This window comes from Cupressus sempervirens, chromosome 2, assembly GCF_028749045.1.
Source record: "Cupressus sempervirens isolate cs-2001-9-10 chromosome 2, ASM2874904v1, whole genome shotgun sequence".
Lineage (NCBI taxonomy): Eukaryota > Viridiplantae > Streptophyta > Pinopsida > Cupressales > Cupressaceae > Cupressus > Cupressus sempervirens.
In genome coordinates this window covers 708,070,609-708,094,985 of record NC_143119.1, presented here as the reverse complement: position 1 = coordinate 708,094,985, position 24,377 = coordinate 708,070,609, and the positions used below count along the sequence as shown (strand labels likewise).

The following is a 24,377-nucleotide window of genomic DNA, read 5'->3' as shown; positions in this document are numbered from 1 at the left end:
CATCTATTATTTTTTTGAAAATTGTGTGCTAGTAACCATCTTGGTCTATACTGGTACTAGTTTCCATCTCTTGGTAACTATTGTAATGGGTGTATTCGTTTCTCGTTCAACATTTTTGTCTGTCCTTAACTACTTTTGGCTCACTCATTTGGGTTTAGATATTGCTGAGCATAGCTTTTGTCACAGTAGGGTCAACCAACTCATTTAACGAGAAGGTCGCACACTTGTTTTCTGAATTGTTTAATAATTTAATTACTTGAATATGCATATATATTCAAATTTTAAATTTCTCATACCTTCATAGAAGCATAAAAATTATTGACTTCTAATTATGATTTGTCTATGAATTGATTTGAATTATAGTTAGAAATTTGATTTGCATAATTATAATTTGTACACATGCAGCTTGGTATGTCAATATTTATAGTGTCCTACACTTAGCTTTAATGTTTTCTGGTAGGAGGTTGCTGGTATAGTATAATTTACTAGTTTTGAATGTAATTTCCTTATACATGGCGCTTCATGTGATGAATGCCTTCCTTTCTCTTATAATGTCTCAGATGTTTTTTCATCAAAATTTTTATTTGGATTGTCATAAGGATAATTCCCCACAACATGTTGGGCTTTTCAGTTTGAGTTGCCTTATTTTGCATGTGAAGGGGAGCTGTGTCAGGTTTAGCCAAAATGCAAGTCTTTAATAATTCTACTGTTATTTTAGATGTTAAATAGAATCTTTGCTGTCAAACCAAATATTTAAAAAAAATCTAAACCAGAACATCATCTCTAGTTCCTCCATCAGTTGTGAAGAATGCTTAAGAGCTAAAATCTTAGGAATATAAATGAATCCTTTCTATTCAAACAAGTATAACAAGGATCGAATAACTTGTGCTTCAAATGCAACCAAACTTGAGAGATCACCTTACCTGTTCAAAACAAGTATTGCACAGATTAACCTTTTTGTGCTGGGCAAAAATTTGGCAAATATGAAAAAATTAAAATATTCAAATGTTCATGAAATATTAGTAGTTCTCATTGATTGATGAATAAGCATAAATAATAAACTACATCTAACGACATGTATCAAGGCAAATAGCTTGATATAGATGTATATTCCATAATGAGACTTCTTCTGGTTTCAATTTGTTTATTTTAATTTTAATATCAAGTGTTTGTCAAGAATTTTCGTTGTTATCTCTTTGGCTTCTCTACTTGTTGCTAATTGCAAGTCAAGTGACTTTGATTTTAATAAAGGTGATTAGGAAATCAGACTTGCACTAGAATTAAGTACATGCATTTTGAACCTCCTTAGATTTTTGATAGTCAAACTGGAAAGACTCTGATGTGATATATGGTGAAAATCTTCTTGATTTCCTCTCGGGGGAAGGGTTATTTCTGGTGCCATTTCTGATGGGGTTTAACAGTTCTATCTGTAATCAATATTTCTGCTTCCTTTTGAAGTGAGATTAATAATAAAATAGTAATAAATTAAAATATACATCAACATATTTAATTTATAATAAAATAATTATGAGCATAAATTAAAAATTAGTTAAGTTCAATGAATGGCCAGAATGTATGAAATAAAGAGTCATGACTACTGAAGGATTAAATTTATAAAAGGTAAATAATTTCTTGAGACAAGGTAGGAAGAGGAGAGAATTGTTGATGTTTGATAGCTTCTGTCGGACAAACATATATATAATTATATGAGATATATGTATTTGATATATATATATATATATATATATATATATATATGATCAAATATATTATTGTATTAATTATCTAACTAACAAAATAGACAGTGCTATTCATTGCCTATTCACAATATAAATCGAAGAGGATGTTGCATTTGGAACACACATACCAAACATTATGGCAGTGCTACTACATTTCCTGTGATCTGAGAAACTCAACATGGTATGAGCCAGGTTGCAAATGTATAGATCATGAATAATAGAACATTAAATATGCATCACAGAGCCTAAACCAGTGAGCAAATACGAAAATTCAAAGATGGAACAGAAACATCATATTTGGATTCAACATTTCTTCTATTGAAATGATCACCTTTCGTCCAAATGACACTGAGGGCAGACGAAGACAGGAGCAGTCCAATTATAGAAAACTTAAAAACTCACGAATACATCATTAGAAAATACACTTATCTTGTAAGCAACCGGCGTGGAACCTCACGACATTGTGAATTAGTCAAGAAAGGAGGCAACTTTAAGGCAAGTGATGACATCTTCTGAAATGATATATACACCGGCTGACAACAAGGAGTCTTCATCTAGTGAAGACCAAGATATCGGTCCCATATATGACAGATAAGAAACTATCAGTCATAAGGCACAACTGCATATTCAACACTTGAAGACTGTGACATAGCAAAAGCTGTTACAAGATTCAAGAAGAGTTGGCAGATTAACGGATTTCCGGATGATTCATTGATTAACAGAGGAACAAATGTGTTCCTTATAAAGAATTACAAGGACGTTGTTTCTTTTTAGAAACAACGTAGACTGAAGACGGAATTAGAAACAAAATTAGAGACAGGATAGGAAACATTCCTATCTGGATTGAAGAAAAAAGAGACGGGATAGGAAACATTCCTATCTAGACTGAAAGACGGACTACAGACAAGTAGTTGACTATTATAGAAAGTATAAGATATTATCTTAATACCCTCCCTTAATGGTCAACGTACGAATGTCGGAACATTCTGTGATAACTGAGACCCTCCTTGGATCTACAGAATGCTGAAACCAAGAAGCTTTGCCAGAAGAGTGCTATGACTCAAAATAAGTTGCATTTACAAAACTTCGTTTTTGTGGAAAAAACGGTAAAACCCAGAATCTCACACAACCTTGCGTATTACAGACAACTTGAAATGATTTTTGAGGAGAAAATCAACAAACCCAGAATCTCACACAACCTTGCGTATTATAGACAACTTGAAATGATTTTTGAGGAGAAAATCAACAAACCCAGAATCTCACGCAACCTTGCGTATTACAGACAACTTGAAATGATTTTTGAGGAGAAAATCAACAAACCCAGAATCTCACGCAACCTTGCGTATTACAGACAACTTGAAATGATTTTTGAGGAGAAAATCAACAAACCCAAGAAAAACAAAACCAAATTCAGAAGGCAAAAAATGCAGCTTCGCCTTGATCAGGACCCAGAGAAGTCGGACGCTGCGTAACACCGAGAACAAGTTGAGCAGTGTTGCGATATTTGAAGATTGCGATGATGCGCTGCTTCCAGGTTCCATAATTGCGACCATTGAATTTGGAATTATGTTCGAGCAGAATATTTGTTAGAGATGCCATGGTACGTTTTTCAATGAAAATCTGTGAAGTCACGTTCTTCGAAGCAAAAATACGGAAGACCCAAAAGAATCAGAGAATGACCTAGAAGAGAGCTCGAAAAACCCAAAAGGAATCTGCTGTTCTTTTTTGGATCTGCTGGCTCGAAAATCGAGACACAAATCTAGGCACCCAGAAAAAACGGACGACAACCTAGTTGAGTTCTCGAAAAACTCACCAAGAATCTGCAAACAAAATATTTTTTCGACCCCAAAAATTAGGGTTTCGAAAAAAAGGCCCTAGCTGAAAAAAGCTTGAAAAAACTTCAGATTTCTTGATAAAAAATGGCAGATTTTTCTTCAAGGATCGATGTGCATGGACAAATGGGGCTAGAGTGTGTTGAACAAACACAGGCAGACCAGAGTTCAAGAATTTCTCTAGGCCGAAAACCCTAAGCGGGTTTTAGAGAAATTCAGCAGATATAATTTTGAAAAAATTTAAACAAATAATTTCACGAAGAAATTATAAATTTTTTCGAAAAAAATTTAAGTAATAGCTCTGATACTATGTTACAAGATTCAAGAAGAGTTGGCAGATTAACGGATTTCCGGATGATTCATTGATTAACAGAGGAACAAATGTGTTCCTTATAAAGAATTACAAGGACGTTGTTTCTAAAAGAAACAACGTAGATTGAAGACGGAATTAGAAACAAAACTAGAGACAGGATAGGAAACATTCCTATCTGGACTGAAGAAAAAAGAGACGGGATAGGAAACATTCCTATCTAGACTGAAAGACGGACTACAGACAAGTAGTTGACTATTATAGAAAGTATAAGATATTATCTTAATAAAAGCCAGGCTGCAAATGTTAGAAGGGGTAATACTACTGGCAAGACCTAAAGAACAATGGGAAATATATATTTCTTTGATTGACTACAATGATATGTCCATCATCCCATACAGTCAACACAACCAGACATATCCTCCTAAGCTCTTTAACTCATTTGGAAAATCAGAAACCAATGAACATCATCATTTGAAACAACCAATCTGCAAACAAATCAAAGGAGACCAAACTAACTTGGCACATGGAAAGTGGATAAGACATTTGTTATCGTGCCCTTCATTCTGTTTCGGTATCTTCTTTCGGTTCATTCATACAATGAACGCAAGGCTACAGGGAAGTGTTTGGTTCTGTTGGAAATTGAAAGCGGAGATGCTCATTCTGAAAAGATTGTATAATAGCTAGGCCACAGAGTTATGTAGATAGAAGAAGAACGATGCAAATCTACCTACATCGAACCATGACCAAATTCATTCTTGTTGACATTAGACTGGTCTACGTAGCTCATGGATTGATGCAATGCGGTGCTAATGGAAGTTTCCTATTTTATGAAGTGGTCACAAGGACGATTGACCTGGAAGCTGTAAAGAGTGAACTCACTTATTATAAAGGATTTAACTTCATAGCAATGTGATATCTTATGCGAGTCGACAAGGAACTGTGACAAGGATGCGATGATTATATCTTATGCATACTGCTATTGTGGAGTCAATGGAAGATTAAGAGACATAAAATAAAATAAAATGAATATCCCTTGTTGACTCATCAAATGGATTAATCGCTAAAGATTCATATGGGAAAACTAATATTTAGAAAAGTGTCTGGAAACTTGAAGCGACAAATTTAACAATCCTGCTGAGAGAATTATGTCCTTACAGAGTTCATTACCAGCACTTCGTTTCCAAGAAATATAAACATATGATTGTAAAAACAAAAGGACAACATTGCTTACGGTTAGTGGTCAACTATTAAGGGCCCACTTTATCACACAAGGGAGGTGACCAGACATTACAAAATAATTCCACATACGATTGCATCGTAAAGGGAATAACATTGACATGTCATACTTTGCCCTAATCTACATGCCAACCAAGTTATAAGGTAAGTAGACCTAATGTTAGTATGTATGATGTAATATGTAAAGTTTTGTTTTCATTGTTTAAGTTCTTTGCATTATTAATATGTAATAAGGGGAGACATAATAACCTTCAAAATAGTATATAAAAGAAAATAAGATTTATTTTATTGGTAATGAACATTGTATAAATATTCATTTATATGTTTAATATGATATGGTTATACTTGATAATTATATATATATATATGTATTCAATAACATATGAATGAATATGTATAGAACATTGTGATTTTCCTCAATAATTGATTTTTTATGAGATCAATATAATATCTTATAAGGAGGGTGAAAGAAATTCATTGTTATATATATAATTACCATATCAACGATGATGAGGGGACAATCAAGTATGTTGATGTCCAGATAAGTATTTTCTTTTGAGTATTACAATTATCTATTCATTACAATCTCTCTCTTATTCTTTATTTAAAATAATAGTTATGTGCCTTGATCATTTCCTTCGAGAATGTTGGTGCAGGAAAAGGGAGATTGAGATTCAGAGGGAGCCTGGCATTTTATTAGAGGCAACCTTGAAAGAGACGGAGCAGATAGAGAATATGATTCAACCTTTAGTGATGTAGATGGAGTAAAACACGTTGAGATGGTTTATCCGGTGATCAATAAATTGTAGTAGTCAAGAGGACTGTGATTCATGAATATACCTCGTGACTGTGATTTAATGGGCCTTCCCCCTGTGTATATCATGAGGAAGTGACGACTTCTAAATGATGTCACATGTATTTGTAGAAGTTATTGTAAGGTGACGATCTTACTATAACATGTATTATTAGATCAAACAAATTAAGTATGTCGTGAATGTCTTGCATCTCGATATGCTGGGAGGCCAATACTCTTGATATCAGATGTGATCTCAAAATCTTTTGAGTACTTGTTGAATATCATTGATATTTTGGGAGGCCAATACTCTTGATATCAAACCTTATTTGAGTACTTGATGAATATCATGTGTTGATATTTTGGAAGACCAATACTTGTGATATCAAATGCAGTATCAAATGGTGGAAAACCTCTGAGATATCAAGTGAGATATCCTTAACATTTGTCATTCCTAATATTACCAATGGTGTAATATGTGTCTTGTGTTTATCCTCCCTAGCTAAGAGTGAGTGTTGATGTTTGATAGCTTCTGTTGGACAAACATATATATATATATATATATATATATATATATATATATGATTAAATATATTATTATATTAATTATTTGATTAACAAATAGACATGTCCTTTCATGGGACATGTCTATTCATTGCCTATTCTCAATATAAATCTAAGAGAATGTTGCATTTGGAACACACGTACCAAACATTATGGTATTGCTACTACATTTGCAGTGATCCGAGAAATTTAACAAGAATTGGGTACATGAATCAAGAAAGGATTAATGAAAAAAGAAAGATATGGGAAGGAAGAAGGTTGTGATTCTTTCAAAGAAGAAATTATGAAGGGTCGTACTATTTCAAAGGAAGTCATTATGAAAGGGTGCAACTCTCGACATAGGGTAGACATGATGAGGAGGTGTGTCCTCTCCCTCATATTGGAAGATTTTAAAGGGGAGAAGGTTACATTTGAGGAAGACACCTAGGGGAGATCAACTTGGAAAATGATTTATTAATCTCAAAAGGCAGCAATTGAGGGTGGTCAGTCAATTTTTATGAAAGGCTGTGATTTTTACCAATAAACTATAATGTAGAAATCATTCCAAGCATTCAAGGATCACTTCAATCATCACTCATGAATCCACAAAAGCGATAATCATTTATAAAATCAAGCAAACAATCATTCAGCACATTCATTGATTCATCATTCATTAATATATTAAACCAACATTCATTCCATCATCACTCATTAAACATCACATCAACAATCACTTCTTCATCAGTCACCAATGCCTCAAATCATGCAATAATAAAAATCATTCATTCAATAAAATCATTTATAAAAATATTAGCCATTCAACGACAATTAAATGATCATGCCTGGCTTGAGTAGGACTTACAAAAATTACAACAATCTTATACCAAGGAAAGTGATTGGTATGCAATATTATTGTGTTTACTATTTATTTATTAATTTTTTAGGAAGATTCAGTAGTGCTGGTCTTCTCTCGTCAGTTACCTCCCCAAGTTGGTTTGCTTGTGAGCGCAGGGGTAGAATGACTTGGAGCTCATTTGTGCCCTTGAGCTTGGTTGAGGAAGATAGTCTCTAAGCATCCTAACAAGAATTATAAGATTAGTAATTATTTATCCGATTGCCATCAAGCAATCATACCTTGGATTAGTGAGGAAACAAGGTAGGGAGATGCAACCGTACCAGTTCCTTCAATTAAATGGCCCATTAGAATTTGATTTACTTGTGGGTCAAGGGGTCAAACTATCTTGGATGGTCGTTCCACACTCTTGGGTTTTAGTTGTGGGGGACAGTCTCTGATCATCCTACCGTGCTTTCCTATCAAATTCCTAATGTGGTTGGCTTTTGGAAATATGCAATGAAATGGCTCCAATGCATTTAGAATGCTTTGTTTTAAACAGGAACTATTCTTTATCATAATTCTTGATGTTGATTAAGTATAATTTTCTCCAAGTTTACTTGTTGTCATGCAATTTATTCATATAATACTCTTTGTAAATAAGTTGTGTTGCTGGAATCCTTATTTATGGTAATTATTTATAACTTTTCCCTGGGCAGTTTTTTCCCCCTATTTGTTCACTTCATTGTGGTCAACAAATTTCTACACTTTCCCACTTCTTTTCTTTATTACCTTTTAATGTCTTACCAGTGCACTTATGGACATCCTAAGCAAGATTGGGGATGTTTACATAGAACCCTGTCCAATTGCATCTTCTGTTTGTTTGCCAACTTACTATCCCTCCTCCCTACACATAAATATTTGCAGAGAAAAATAGCAAAAAACAATTGTTGTTATGTTTACCTTATTCTCTTAAAAGGGCACATCCCCTTTTTCTTTTATTAACAATTTAACAAAGAAAAAACATTAGTTTTCATATCACAACTTTTGTACTTTTCCCTGAAGGTTGTCGGGTTATCATTTACCATCTCCAAATTCTTTGTAACCTAAAAGTTAAAAATGATATCCTAAAGGGATTCTCTTATCCAATTGTGACTCCCACATCCATCCAGATCTACATCTGTGAAGTAATCCAAATCAATTGTTTTTACTTGTTCCCAAGTCCAATAAATAGTTATATCTCTTTTTAATTTTATTACAAACTGTTAATTTAAAAAAGAACATTTGGTTTGCATTATCACATTTGTGTGTCACTGTGTGGCCTTTACCTAAAATACCCAGATATAAAATTATAGGACTATAAATGAATTGTTTCTATTCAAGTAGTTATGATAGGGACCCAATAAATTCTCCTTAAAATGGAATGACCAAACTCGAATTGACCTAACTTGGCCAAAACAAGCATTGTGTAGATCAAACTTATTTTGCCACAAAAAATTAAAAATCGGAAAATATGATTTTTTTTTCCCTCAAACATTCACAAAATAATAGTACTGTACATAATGTAGAATGTGACTTGCAAACTGGCTCTCAGATTCTAACACATCAATATCAGAAATACATCAATAACACTTAACCAATCTCCAAATATGACTTAATTTTCATTTTATAAATGAGAGTTTATACATATTACTCTGGTTGCATGAGAGCTCTCCTTGGTCAATGCTGAAAACAAGGCTTGTTTTTATACATAGAAACAAAACTGACTGAAGCCAAATATATTTTTAAAGTTAAACCCTAATTATCTATATCGGATCATTTTTTGTTATAGATTCTTGGTGGGTTTTTTGAAATCTCAATTAGGTTGTCAATTTTTTAGATTGCCTCGATTTTCAAGCTAGCGGATCCAGAAACCAACAACATTCTTTTTGGGTTTTTTGAGCTCTCTTTTGGGGTACCCCTTTCAATTTTTTTGGGTCTTCTATTTTTTTGCCTCGAAGTATGTGCCTGTACAAATTTTCATGCTTTTTCATTGAAAAACATGCTATGGCATCTATGACTAATATTTTGCTCAAGAGCAATTCAAAATTCAATGGTCGGAATTTTGGCACTTGGACGTAGCGGATAATAGCAATTTTTGAATAGCGAAATACTGATCAGATTGTTTTGGGAGTTGCACAATGTTCGACTACCCCTGGTACTGATCAAGATACATGAGATCTAAATAATCGAGAGGCAATGATGCTTCTCAAATTATCCGTAGCTGATGATCAACTCTCTTAGATTCCATCCGGCGTGGGCACATCTCAAGAATCTTCATGAGACTTTTGACAAAAGAAGAGCTTTCTTGTTGAAGATCACCTTGTTTTCTATTATCATGGATGAGTGAACATTGCTCCAGGCTCACCTAAATAGGATTTAGGAAATCTGTGATTAGTTGCTTGCCATTGTGGTTGCAAGAGGGAGGAAGAGGGCATCGTGCTTATCCCTCTACAAAGTTTACCCAAGTCCTATGAGTATTTTATTAAGACTCTCAACATCACGTCTTCTAGTGTTGATCTGAAGTTCATAGATCTCTGCACACTTCTGCTTCAACAAGATCGGTGGAAACAATTGTTCGGTAATAGTTCCAACTCCACCTCCACAGAGCAAGCCTTTGTTGCTAAATCCTTTCAGAAGGATAAAGGCAAGTCTCAACAATCTTCTCAGTAGAAGTTCTCTGCTCTAGCTTTAGAAGGCTCCCTAAGAACATTCAATGCAACTATTGCCACAAGTTTGGTCACATGAAGGTTGAATGTCGAAAATGCTTAGCTGCACACTCTATAAGCAATCAGGTTCGCAACTCAAAGCAAACAGTGTAGAGCACATTGAGCATACAAAATTTGCCTTTTATGCCTTCGTGGCTAAAAGACCTGTAGATCATGTGAAGTTGTCTGCCTATTACATTGATTGAGGTGCGTCTCGTCATTTCACCCATCATAGATAGTGGTTCACTGACTACTAGCCTTATTCATATTCTGTTATTTTTGGTAGCGGAGAAGAGTACACCGTTGTTGGTAAAGACAACATTCAGATTCTGTTTGCTGGGATGAATCTCATTTTCCTCGATGTGTACGTTCCAGGGATGGAACTAAATTTACTCTCAGTCAATTAGTTGCTACGACACTCTCCATAGTTAGATGTCACCTTCAGTTCACATCAGTGCACCATTACTGATAGGGCAGCTTAGTCTATTGTTACAGTGGGTCTTGAGGATCATGGCCTTTTACGACTTACTGATTCTCGTGACTTAGCTATGGCTGCTTGACGGTCTTTTGTTAGCACATTTTGGCATTAGCAGTATGGGCACTTAAATGTGCATTATCTCTCTCATTTTGCTCGGCAAGAGCTTGTCCTCGGTTTGCTAAAGATTTAGACTCAACAGCTTGGAGTTTGTGATGCATGCCAGGTTGGGAAGCAACATTGCACACCTTTCACTAGTGGCGATTCATGGCGAGCTTCTCAGGTACTTTAGCTTGTTTATGCCGACATCTGCGACCCTATGGCCACTCCTATTTTTGGGTCCAGGTATTTTCCATTGTTTGTTGATGAGTTTAGTTAAAAAATGTGGTTATATTTTCTTAAAAAGAAATTAGATGCATTTCTTGCCTTTCAAAAGTTTAAACCTTTAGTTGAAAAGAAATTGGGAAATCTATTGTTACTATTAGGTTAGACAATGGCGGGGAATTTTTCTCTAATGAATTCTCTAGCTTTTTGGATACGCATGACATCAAATGCTAGTTAACCACACCCCACATACCACAACAAAACAATGTTGTTGAACGTCGGAACAAAACAATCACCGAGATGTCTCGCTCGATTCTCGAACATAGACATGTTCTGAAGAAGTTCTGGGCAGAAGCAGCTAACATTGCAATTTATTTTTTGAACCAGTCACCCATAATAGCGGTCAAAGGTAAAACTCCGGAAGAGGCCTAGTCAGGTCACAAGCCTAGAATTAGTCACTTGAAAGTTTTTGGTTCCCTTGCTTTTGTTTTGATCCTTGATGCGTTCCGCACCAAGTTGGATGCCAAGAGTCAGAAACTCATGCTTGTTGGATACAACAGTCTTCACAAAGCCTACCACTTGTTTGACACTGAGATATCTCATCTCTTGTATCGTCGTGATGTAGTCTTTGATGAGTAGCGAGGACCATTCATGCCTGTTTCTCCTGTTCTTGATCTAGCAGACTAACCTATGAAGGCCCATGATTTGGGAGTTAGGCTTCCGTTAGGTCCATTTGATGGGAGGGCTCCAGTAGCTCTTGCGGCTCTAGTTATGCCAGTGATCCTTGTACATACACCTCCAACTTCTTTTGCAGGATCACCTAGATTTGTAGATGCTTCACTTGAGTTTGATCTAGATTCTTTAGATGAGGAACCTGATCATAGAGCATCTCTTGATATTGATGTTGGTCATTCTCCTCTCCATCCTAAGTGGTGGGCTAAGACACTTGCTGATCTTCATGATGATGAGCTCATTGATGGGAGAACTGCTTGGAAAAAGAGCAAACCTATAGAGTTTGTTAACTTCACTCTCATGGCCAACATTCACAGTGTGTTTGAACCTCAAACATATTATGAGGCTAAAGGAATTCCAGAGTGGGAACAAGCCATGATATCTGAACACCAAAGCTTGTTAAAGAATAACACCTAGGTTCTTTCTGATTTTACACCAGGGAAGAAACCCATTGGCTGCATATGGGTTTACAAAATCAAATACAAATCTGATGGTACTTTGGATAAGTACAAAGCTCATTTAGTTGCAAAGGGCTTTTCTCAGCGTCAAGGCATTGATTATGAGGAGATCTTTGCTCCTACTGCAAAGATGAGCACAATCAGATTAGTCCTAGCCATGACAACACAGTTTGGCTTGAAGGTCCATCAGAAGGATGTCAAGAGTGCGTTCCTGAATGCTGATCTCCACGAGGAGGTCTACATCACACAACCTCTTGGTTTCAAGGTTGTCGGTAAAGAACATCAGGTTCTCAGATTAGTGAAAGCTCTCTATGGCTTGAAGCAGGTTGCTAGGACATGGTACATGAAAATTGATAAGTACCTCAGTTATCAAGGCTTCCAGAGGAGTTCTTCAGACTCAAATTTGTACATCAAAACTATTGACAGTGACATCATCCTTCCGGTTATTTATGTGGATGATTTGATCATCACTGGTAGTTCAACATCTTTGATTCAGGGAATCAAATAGAATTTATGCCATGCTTTTGATATGCCTGACCTTGGGCTCATGCACTATTGCCTAGGTGTTGAGGTTTAGCAACAGTCTTTTGGTATATTCATCTTTTAGTCCAAATATGCTAGGGCTCTGTTAGACAAATTTCATATGCAAGATTGCAAGCATGAATCTATACCCATGGAGAAAGGTCTTAAGTTATCAGCCCAGTTTGATTCTCCTCTCGTTGATGATACTACATACAGGCAACTAGTAGGCAACCTCATCTACCTCTCTGCTACTAGGCCTGTTATCAGCTTCACAGTCAACTACAACTCCCGCTTTATGACAGCTCCCAAGGCTGATCATTGGATGACAGCGAAGCATGTCCTTTATGTGAAGGGCACTTCAGATTATGGACTTCTTTCCTCGCGGAGTTCTAATCCTAGGCTCAGTGGGTTCATAGATCAAATTGGGCAGGCTTTGTTGACGATAAAAAGCCAACTCTTGGGTATGTGTTCAGTTTGGGATCCGGTGCCATCACATGGACTAGTATGAAGTAGAAGGCAATTTCTCTCTCCTCTATAGAGGGATAGTCAAGGCAGGTTGTGTTGCTGTTTGACTTCGTCAAATGCTTGGAGATATGCAGATGTCACCAACAAGATCGATCACTTTGTTTGTTTATAATGAAGGTGTTATCAGATTAGCACGGAATGCAGTCTTCCACGAATGAACCAAGCATGTGGATTTTCATGTCACTATATACGACAACTGGTTGAAGATGGGCAATAGACTTGCAGTATGTTCCTACCTCGGATCAGATTGTAGACATTCTCATCAAGCCTCTTGGTCCTAATAAATTTGTCAAATTCAATGGACTACTTGGTGTTGTGTATAGATTAACCATTAAGCGAGGGTATTATGATAATAGATAAGCTTCTATTATTAGTTAATAGTTATCTATTTGTAATCAATTGTAAATATTAGAATGTCTCTAATATTAGTTAGTATGTAGTTATTTGTTAGCTTTCTTTTAGCTAGAATGGGATGTTTCTATTCTTTACGATCGTTTCTTAAGGAAACATCTTTTTATTCTTTTGTAGATATTGATCTCTTGGTCTCTGTTAATATCAAGCAAATATTTACCAGTTACTTCATAATATGCACATCCATAGCTCGGTTCATGATTTCCTTCTGGGATTCAATAAATCTTTGACAAGCTTGATTTTGTTGTTCAATTAAATTTTCATATACCCTTTTGGAACTACATTATTTTTTCACTATTTTTTGTCTATATGGTAGGTGAATAGCATGAATGATGAAAGCAATCCATTTGCATAGATATAAACTCGTTATTTTTTCACCATTATTTTTGTTGTTTTTTAATCTCTTGGGAGTCGTTTTTAAATGCCATTTTCAACCATCACCATGGTCTATTATTCATAACAGCTTGTTTTTGAGTTGTGAAAAAAAAATGATAGTTCTCTACCACAATATTAGGAAATAAATGGGTATAGGGTGTTTGATTTATTGAAATATATTCTTAACTAATTGGTAATATTCTGTCTTGTTGCTTCATTTGCTTGCTCCCACTTTTAATATATGCCCACTTGTTTATATTACAATTATACATGTTCACCATTCTTTCTAAGAATAACATTGACGTGTTGTTTAGAAATACCACACAAATGAGTTTAAATCTGAAAATATAAGTTCGATTACTTGACACCACACCTAATGTGAATCCCGTTACAGTTTTAGGTGACTCTACAAGAGAATGGCAAGTCAATTGCATTAAGATGCAAGAATGATATTATTGATAATGGACTTACTTAGAATGTCCATAATAGGCTTGCTTATATAGGGAAGACAATAAGAGACAATGACAAAGAGTAGATAAGTTATCACCTATGCAAGGTCACATGTCCACCAAAAGAATCATCAACAAGAGATGAATTTATGATCTCAATTGGATAAGTACGAGAGGAAAGTGGAGTCATTGGATTACCCTTACTCTCAATAAATATGCATTATATTCAATTTCATCTAATTTATCCTCATCATAGGGAATATATGCGGATCTCCAAAATGCTCACAAATAATGGTCCAAACTATGCATGAACGATAAGTATCCTTGATTTCAGAGTATAATGCATGGTGTAAATGTGAACCAAGACTCAAACCAAGCAATCCTCTAATATGACCATTTTATCTTTAGCTCAAGAATGAGACCATAAAGATTAGGTAAGAGTTAAGCCATCTAAAATGTAAGATGATTCCTTTTGCTTGTGACTCATAATTTAACTTTGTCAAAGTTATTGCGATTGAGATAATCAAATGATTACACCACACAATCGGGCTATAATAGACTTAGGTTGCTATGCAAAATACCAAACTAAGCCAAATTCTGAAAGTACAAGTTTTGATCACATTTACTCTAATCTGATATGACCATTGTAAAGTACCAAAAAAATGCACATGGAAAGAAGTTCATAGGAGCCCAAACAAGGCCCTAGGAGTTGCAAAAAATGGGATTTCTGATTTTCAGAAAATTTAGGAATAGACATTAGAAGTAACCCACACCATTGCATAAAACACAAAATTATACCCCAAAACAAAAAAAAAATTGGAAAAAGTAGTTTGCTAGATGACTGGAATATTGATGTTTGAAAATCAAATGAGTCTAGATTGGCCTCTGGTGTTCGATTTGGAAGGAAAAAAATTCATTTGGGGGTTTTGGACCTCCTTAATATGATGCCAACCTCTAATTTGCACCAATAAGCTACAATGCCTAAATAGCCTTATTCAGCGCCTGCAATCTGCTTTGATATAGGGTTCACGACTCAGTTTGCTAATATCTTTCTTGACAACTCAGTTTGATACTATCTTGTTTGACGACTCAGTTTGGTAATATCTCTTTTGCCTTGAATTTGATTTTTCCCTAATATAGGCAAATCTATAATCAAAATTCACCAAAATAGCCTCCCAGATAAGATGGCATTGCTACAATTGCTGTATTTTGCACTCACAATTGAATCAAACCAACATTTTGCTTTTTGAGATTGAGTCTTTACACCTTGAGAGCTTTGATATATTGTTAGAGTTTTAGGTGACTAGAACTCTCCCAAAGATCAAATGAAAGACCAAGATAACTTTTACAAGAGAATGGCAAGACAATTGCATTAAGATGCAAGAATGATATTATTGATAATGGATATAATTAAAATGTACATAATAGCCCTACTTATATAGGCAAGGCAATAAGAGACAACGATAAATAGTAGATCAAGTATCAGTGTATCACCTATGCAAGGCGGAATCACATGTCCACCGAAGTGGATCATCCTCTATTATGCAATGAAGTATGTGCAACAAAGGTGAATCTCACACATAAAGTGGAACGAGATAACAACTATCACTACCTAAAGTGAAATTCTCCCACACCATGTGCTTAATATAGCTGCAAACTCCTAGTTGTCTCATATGCAAAGTATTATGCAATGCATTGACCTAAGCGAGATTAAGTTAAATGTAATTAGTGTATATTTAATTACGCCAACTCCAAATATATCCTCACCATGTGAAACCTATTGTTTAATATTAACATATTTCCAAGAGGAAAATGTGGGTCCATGTTGAGGTGACCTTGGCCCATAGAACTGGAACTAGCTACCATTGTAATCCTTAAGGTCTGTGTGTGTGTGTATCCACATTGAAGTGAAACTATTCTGTTTTACTATTTGAAGTGCTTTAGAAGTCACTTTTGGAGTTAAGGATTTGTTTGGTGCATCGTTGTTAAAGTCAAATTGCAAATTTAAAAAACAAAAAAAAAATGGTCTAATATGTGACAGGTTTGCTTCAGGTTCATTGCAGTTTTACTGGGTTTTGTTTAGGTTTGCCTGGGTTTGTCTGGACAGTCAGCATCCTGCCTTTGTTTGAATTTGCAGATTGCCAGATAGATTGATCCATATCATGAACTTTGTTTGAATTAAACCTGGATCACAGCTACATACCAGTAAAATCACAGTATATGTCTTATGCCATTCTTCCCCTATTTTAATAGTTTAACATGAGAATACAATTAGAAAAGTCCAACATGTCTAAGAGATTAGTTTTGCATATTTTAACTTTTATTTTCTATTTTTAATTATTTTAAAAAGGGGTGAACGCGTTGACCTGAAGCTGCGAATCGGTGAGGCCTCAAATGGGGGACCTCATCCCTGATGGGATCTGAACCTTGATGGCAAGAACAACAACACATCGACTTAACCATCACACTATGCTATTATTGGTTTATAATTTAATTTTTCCATGGGTTTGTAATCTGATTTCTCCTGTTTGAAGAAACAAGGGAGTGCTGGCTTAACACATATCTATTTGTTTTAAAGTAAGAGGTCAATGTATTTGTAGATATTTTCATCCTATAAAATTTGGATGAAGACAGCCAAGCACTACAAAGTAAAATGCCAGTGGGGATTTTCATTTAACCAATTCATAAATATTTAGATCAGTAGCTCAGTCTTAATGGAGATCTGCACGTCTCAAAATCATTTTCATTATTTTCACTAGTTATTTTAACCCGAGAGGTAATCTATATAAACAATCTGTGTCTTTGTACGAATCTATATATTAAGCTTGGACCTTCTTAATCATACTGATTGCCTTTTCCTTTATTGGCTCTTCCAAATGATAAAAGGCGATATATATATATATATAGAGAGAGAGAGAGAGAGAGAGAGAGAGAGAGAGAGAGAGACGTACATACATATGGACATCTTTTACATATTATAGCAAAGTCAAAATCATAACTATATCCTTTACCTCATCAAAACTATTGAAGACAGAGGAGGCCATAGGTGCACCCTAACAGGGAATCTTCTCAGCTTAAATGCCAGGTCCAAGGGAATACGTATTCTGCCACAGTGACCCATGATTTACATGCTACCTTACCCTTTTCGTTTGGACTTCATTAGGATGAGCTAGATCTTAAGTGGAATGATATGCTGGTGGCATTTATGAAAATTAAATTAATCTGTGAACATTGATTCCAAACACATTTCACTTCAAAATCAACATTACAACACTGGTGGGATTTATGGAACAAATGGGACATGCAGTATCATGTGTGGGAGAGTTAACAAGGCATATATGTATCACCTTCAATTTTTGGTTAAGGTACAGTAGCTACTGTGAAACCAAGAATATGTTAATCCAATGAGTTTCAATTGATTAAGAAAGTAAATAACTGTCAATGTCAAGGATGACTAACAATTGTAGAACAAATTTTAAGGTACACTAGCTATTGTGAAACCAAGAGATAGTTAAACTTATGGTTATTAATTGAATCAGAAAAACATGTCAATGTCAAAGATGACCTAAAATTGTAGAACATTATAGCAATGGTGCTTTTGTAAAAGTTATTAGAACAGATGGGATATGTAATAAATATATTACCTTTACATTATTTGTAACGTACTGTAGCTATTGTAAAACCAAGAATGAGGTAGTCTTATGTCTATCAATTGATATGAAAAAGTTAGTCATCTTTTGAGCTTTGTTAATTAGAAATGTCATCATTGGAGGCATAGGAATTTAATTTTTATGTTAGACTGGAATTTGGGTGGTAGAGTAATCATAGTTAACAGATAGCAGTGATGATAAAAGAATACTAAGTCACAAAAGTGATTGATTGAGATGCCATTAGCTGAAACTCTGACAGGAATTATGGGGATTAAGAAGACAAACAAGACTACAATAATTGACGACAGATGAAAATATCAAAAGTAGTGTGATTAGAAGAAGTTGGAAAATGGGGGAAAACTAGTATATAATGATAACTTGTAGATAATGAAATGAAAAGAACTGATCGCAGCCATTTCTATGCTTCGGCTAGTTTACTGCAAAAAGTTAAAACCATCAATTGCTAAATTGCACATAAAAATTAAATAACCATATCAGATCAATAAATTTTGCCTTTTATGCACAATCTTTCATGGACTTGGTTATAACTACAAAATAAACTACTTTGAAAAGGCTCTACAATGCTTTGTTCTCATTTGCGACCAGTTTAACTGAAAGAATGTTTCACCCTTTGTACTAAAGGTCAGTTTGCATGGCTCTAATTGCATCTTATGTGAATTAGAATTAACTGCAGTCAGATATGGAGTATTTTCATTTCATGGATAACCGATTAGATCCCAATGAATAAATTTTTACGTTTCTGACTACATTTACTCTTTCTTACATATGATCTATGCGTTTATTACTTTAAGATGCCAACTTAGAAGCTATTTTAAGGTGCCAACCCAGGCAATGATACATTGTCTCTATAAATTTCATTTCTTGTTTAAATTTTGCAATGTCACAGATACTAATAGTATTATTGAAAGATGTTCAAATGACTCTGATCACTAATTGGTACTTGTAATATATTTACTAAGTTCCGGGTTCTAATTAATATAGAACAATGTACAAAAAAAAGTCGTAATTTGAACAAAATATACAAAATCAAGTACAGTAAGTGCAATAGATGCATAGGACATAAAGCAGACACCTTTGAGTAGAGTCATCAAGATTATTGGCTTGTGATTTTACAGTAAGTGCAATAGATATATAGACATATACCCCAAGAAAAATGATAATATGCAAAATGTTATACACTCAAATTGAAATTGAATACTTATTTTTATATGATATCTTGAATTACATTAAGGAGGGAATCAAAATGCAGCTTTGTTTTCGAACACAGCATTCACAGCTTCATCAAATAAATTTTCATGTGTTATATCAGCCATGTGTACCATAGTTTGCAGACTCAGACTCGGACAGTACTTGGCAAGCCCAAAATCTTGGTATGGGATGCACATCCTGGGGGTTGGAAATATGTCTCTGTGCAACCGTTAAAAAAACAAGACAATGAATCCTATAAGTTAGAAAATTGCACAAATTTGCTTCTTGAATTGCCTTCAATTGCATAAAGTTGCTTGAACAGTATTATGTGTTTTGTGACCCTGCTGTGTACAGTGAGTCTGCAGCATGGATTTGTGCAGACCTGGCTGTCTGTAAGATCACAAATTTCTCGTTTTCAAATCTGGCATATGAGTTATTTAGCTAGGGTTTTAATGACATAACCTAGTTCTCTCTAGATACTTATTGGATGATGCAAAATAGTTGACGTCCAATGTGAGTTGGAGTGTGAGAACTCAACATCTCTGCATCGTTATTGTGTAAGAAATAAAACCCTTCCACTTGTGATGTATTAGATATGTTGTTAATACACCTGTAAGAAGCATTAGTGTCTTCAGATATTCTGGTAAGTGTACAACAAAATTGCAGCTTAACTTGCAACCACTGGCCTAGCTGACAATTGTAGTTGCTAACTGCATTTGTTTAATCCTAGAGAAAGCAACAAACTCATGTTGCAAATGCTGGGGCAATTTATTGAGACCAACAATAGATACAGTGTTCTACTATATAGATTAGAAGACAACAGCAAGGATGATATATTTGCAAGTCGGAAAGTGAATGTAATGTATCTGCAATTCTATAGCCAATAAATTGCAATTGATGGGGTGTTAAAGATGGATAGCTAAAAAGAAAAGCATATTTTGAACTTCAAAATTATGGATTGGTGCATAATTTATATCAGCAGAAGTAGGATAATCTCCAGTTATGTTTTACTCTATAGATTAATAATTTGTAGCAATCTGCTTATCTTTTATAGGTCAAATTATATGTTCAAGAAAGTCTAAAGGATTATTACAATCACTTTTGTTTTGTTAAAAAATATAGCAAGATTTTATACTTAAAACAAAAACTACTGTTCAGTGATCCCTGGGGACATGCTGCCTTGGTACCCCTGTTTCTTGCATGGGATGTTTTGAGGACTAGAGAATGATTAGTAATTCCTCCCTTGCCCTCTTTCCAAGCAAAAGAAAGAAGTACTTCCAAAACGTCCCAAAATGTGCAGGAGATGGCTAGCCATCCCTAGGACAGGTAAGAGACATCCAGGTATTTTGAGTCGAGTTTTTTTTTTTTTTTTAAAGTTTTAATTAAATTCTGTTAAATTCCATGTATGATAGCTTAGCAAATTGACGGAGTGGTATAAGTCTGCAGCTCCAAATGATAGTAATGGCTGATTATTGTTCAGTCAATACAAATCCAAAATGTCAATACAGTTATTTTGCATTATAAATTTATGTGCAAGAGAAACACATTTTTAACTGTATTATTGGTGCTTGAGTTGCTATGAAAGGTGGCTTTTAAGAATGTCAATTTGTAAAATGTAATTTTAGCCATAGGATAGAAGTTCTGTGAAATTTTGTAGGATACAGTAACAGGACAAAACACAGATGCTACTGATACACTAAATTTTGAGATATTGTCAGTGTTGCTGCTATTAGATTTAATCTTTCAATCAGACAGTGTTACATGTTAAGGGCAGTGATGATTTTTTTTCATTGTAAACACTTTGGTTCCTCTTTTGCTCAAGTATGCTTTTCAGCTCTCAGTTTAAAAGTCCTGATAGAGTAAGTGGACACATTAAGCTCTAATGCAAGTAAAGTGGCAAAAGACAGCTAGGTTATGTGATTTGCTTTGTCTCGCTGTAATTATGCTCTTCTTCAAGAAAAGCCATTGAGGTCAATTCTCCGTTTTGTTTGTCAGGTAGAAAAGGCTTTTAGAGAGGGAACTGCACGCCAAAATGCTCATAGTATTTTTGTTTGTTTGGCACTTGGTCTATTGGAAGAGCGTGTACATGTTGCATGCAAAGAAATTATTACGTTGGAAAAGCAGGTAAATAGAAATTTTTGCCGCCTTTGAACAAATTATTTAAAAGATGTATAATTATTTTGACCTTGGAGCTCTTTAAAGTTTTTGTAGATGACATCAGTTGTATATAATTTTTAGCTATTGAAAGATCTATTATAGAGCTTTTTCTTTCTTTTTATTGTTTTGCAGAAAAAACTTCTTGAGGAGGAGGCTGCTGAAAAACGGGAAGAGGAGGAACGGAAAGAAAGAAAACGATTGAAAGAACGAGAGAAAAAATTGAGGAGGAAGGAAAAGCTAAAAGAAAAAGGAAGAGAGAAAGAAAAGAACAGCCTGGAGGTGGACCCAGTTGTCTTGATTTCCCAGAAATCTGAAAATGGTGCAGTCTCAACCGAACAAGAGGAGTCTGCGTGCCATTCTGGTGATGATGGTGAAGGAATTCAAAATGATGATACTTTTATGGCGAGGTCTTCTTCACCAGATATGATAATGGCCACATCTTCCATGCATTATGATCTCGGAGAAAATGGGAATGGGAAAGAGTATGACATGCCATTTTCAGTTGTTGATGTGGATAAGGAGCTCAATGGTAGAGATGGCAGTGGCTCCTTCATTGTTGGCCAGTCAAAATCAGCTAGACGGAAATCAAAGATAAGGAGAAGTCCAATGCTGGACACATCTTCGGGTCGATTATTTAGGAGAGGGTCTAATATGAGTTTTGAGACAAACAGCCATATCAGGAGCTCTGAACGGCCAACATCCCATGGATATTTTGAGACTACTGCTGGATCCATACACAGCTTCCAAAAACATTCAAAAAGTCTGAAGCCTGATAATTTTGGGAAGGCTGATAATAAAAATAACACAACTAAGTGCCATGAAAAATATCACTGGCCCAGTGGAAGGTCACATTATAGATATGATTATCAGCTTTGTGGTTGTAATACACACAGTTTTGACAAATCTGCTAGGGAGACTAGGATTGCAGACAGATCTGATGCTACATATGACATGCCAAAACCTTTTTATCGTATTGGCAGCCATATGGCTGGGCCTATTCTGGATTATGGAGTTCATAAGGGGAAGAATTCTGCTGGGGCGGTATGTGGGAGCAGAGGGGAAATGGTTTCACATAAAAAAGTCTGGGAGCCCTTAGAGTTACGGAGACAAGCTAATAGAAGCCCTTCACAATATGGTATTCCGTTAAATTCCATTGCCTCAAAGACTGCTGCTTCTGAAAAGGGAGAGACTTTTAACAGGAAGATAAATCAATGCAGCAATAAACTAAACACAATGCATGATAATAATGATAATCTTTCAATGGCTTCAATCAATACAAATGAATGGAGCCCCATAGGTTCTTGTGTAATCAATGCTAGTGATGAAAAATCTAGGATATCCAATTCACACCATTCTGAGAGTGATGCAACATCTAAAAGTCATGTTCAAATAACAGAGTCGTTAAATTCTGTGCCTCTATTTACTGGGAATCATATTAATGACTCTGGTTCGTGTACATCAGTTGCAGATGACTGTTGTCCGCAAAGTAGAGACAACAATGGCTGCATTGTGATTCCTTCCTCTTACAACATTAGTGAGAAACCAAAGGACACTATGGTTGCTGACGATTCCTCCTCTGGTTCAGAGAATGGTTGTCAACATGGAGATGTAAAAATCTCCAACAAATGCAGGACTGATTTGCATGTCCCTTGCTCTAATCCTTGCAGCATTGGAAGCTTTGAGAGGCACAGGAGTGGGTCACAGCTTGCAACTGCATGTTCTCCGGTGCTCAATCATGTAGAAGATATTTCAAAGACAACGGGATTGTCCACTGTCCAAGTGAGCGCTGTGTCTGCAGCAAAAGGCTTATTCACTACTTCAGAAATGACATCCCAACAACAAATGTTGCCTGTTCACCTTCCAAGTATATCTTCACCAATGTTTCATTTACATTCTCAACACAATCAAAACCACAATTACTACCAAAGTAGTGGAGGATGGTCCCCTGTCTCTGCCAGTGGTCTATTGCCGGTTACTCCACCAAATCGGATTGTTTTTCCTGGTCCAGGTGGGTTTGGACTATCTTCGGGTAGGTTACCTGGCTTTTCCTTGGCACATCCTTCTTTTCAGCCTTTGCCATCTCTACTTCCTGTAAGTCAGATTCCATCCTCACATGGATCTGCTTCTGTAAGTTATAATGGTCTTACAAGTTCTAGATTGGGGGAACCTCAGATTGGAGAAGTTAGATTCTGCAATGGGGTCAAAATAGTGCATCAGGAAGCAAAGCATCACCCTCAGAAAGAGGTTTCCAATTGTACTTCTTCACCAGAGGTAACATCTCCTCAACAGGATGGAATTTCTGCAAACTCACCAACTCATGACACATCAACATTTTCCCTGTTTCATTTTGGTGGTCCAGCAGCAGTGACAAAAGATAGTGATGTAAATTCAGTTCCCCTGCATGAAGAAGTTGCACGTGATTCAACCATGAAGGATGCTTGTGTTGCACAACAGCTCCAAAGTGACATTGCAATGTCCAATGGGCAGGCTCCTGTAGAAGAGTATAGCTTGTTTGCTGTGAGTCATGGAAATAGGTTTGCATTTTTTTAATGGAGTGTACGGAAGTACATCACAACTTCTGGTTCAGAGGCTACTGAATTTTGGCTTCATATTGACATATGAAGGTGGATGGTTTGACCATCTAAATTGGCATCGTGAAATCTTCTTTACTTGGGTAGAAATTCTGCCTATATATTCATTGAGTTTGTTTGTTGTCAATTCCATATTATTTATTGTTTCCAATTGTATATACTATAAAGTGATTGCTGCAAATGGTAATGCGTTGAAATTTTGGTTGTATGAAGTATATTAGAGTTCATGTTTTTTGAAATTGATTTGGGAAGAATTAGTGGGGTTCATCTGGAATTGTTTGTGAAAGAACAATAATTCTCTATATTAACTGAGTGGCAAAGTGATATTTTTCTATAACTATTAAAAGAAAAAAGCTCCATGATTTGATTTATCCATGTCCTTACACTGCGTATATATGAATGAAGTAGTATCTAATCTAATGAGTGTTAGAGACGGGGCATAGTGTTGTTAATCTTCTTTTTGG

General features: G+C 35.5%; 1 protein-coding gene across 1 annotated transcript in view; it reads left to right on the top strand.

Moving 5' to 3' along the window:
• Positions 1 to 24,128, top strand: part of LOC149575338 (uncharacterized) — a 33,468-nt gene extending 9,340 nt beyond the window's left edge. The window contains exons 7-8 of the mRNA XM_089815108.1: positions 21,161 to 21,289; positions 21,455 to 24,128. Of these exons, the coding sequence (XP_089671234.1) occupies positions 21,161 to 21,289; positions 21,455 to 23,872 (2,547 nt within the window). The 3' untranslated portion in view covers positions 23,873 to 24,128. The remainder of the gene's footprint in view (positions 1 to 21,160; positions 21,290 to 21,454) is intronic.
• The last annotated feature ends 249 nt before the right edge of the window (positions 24,129 to 24,377 follow it).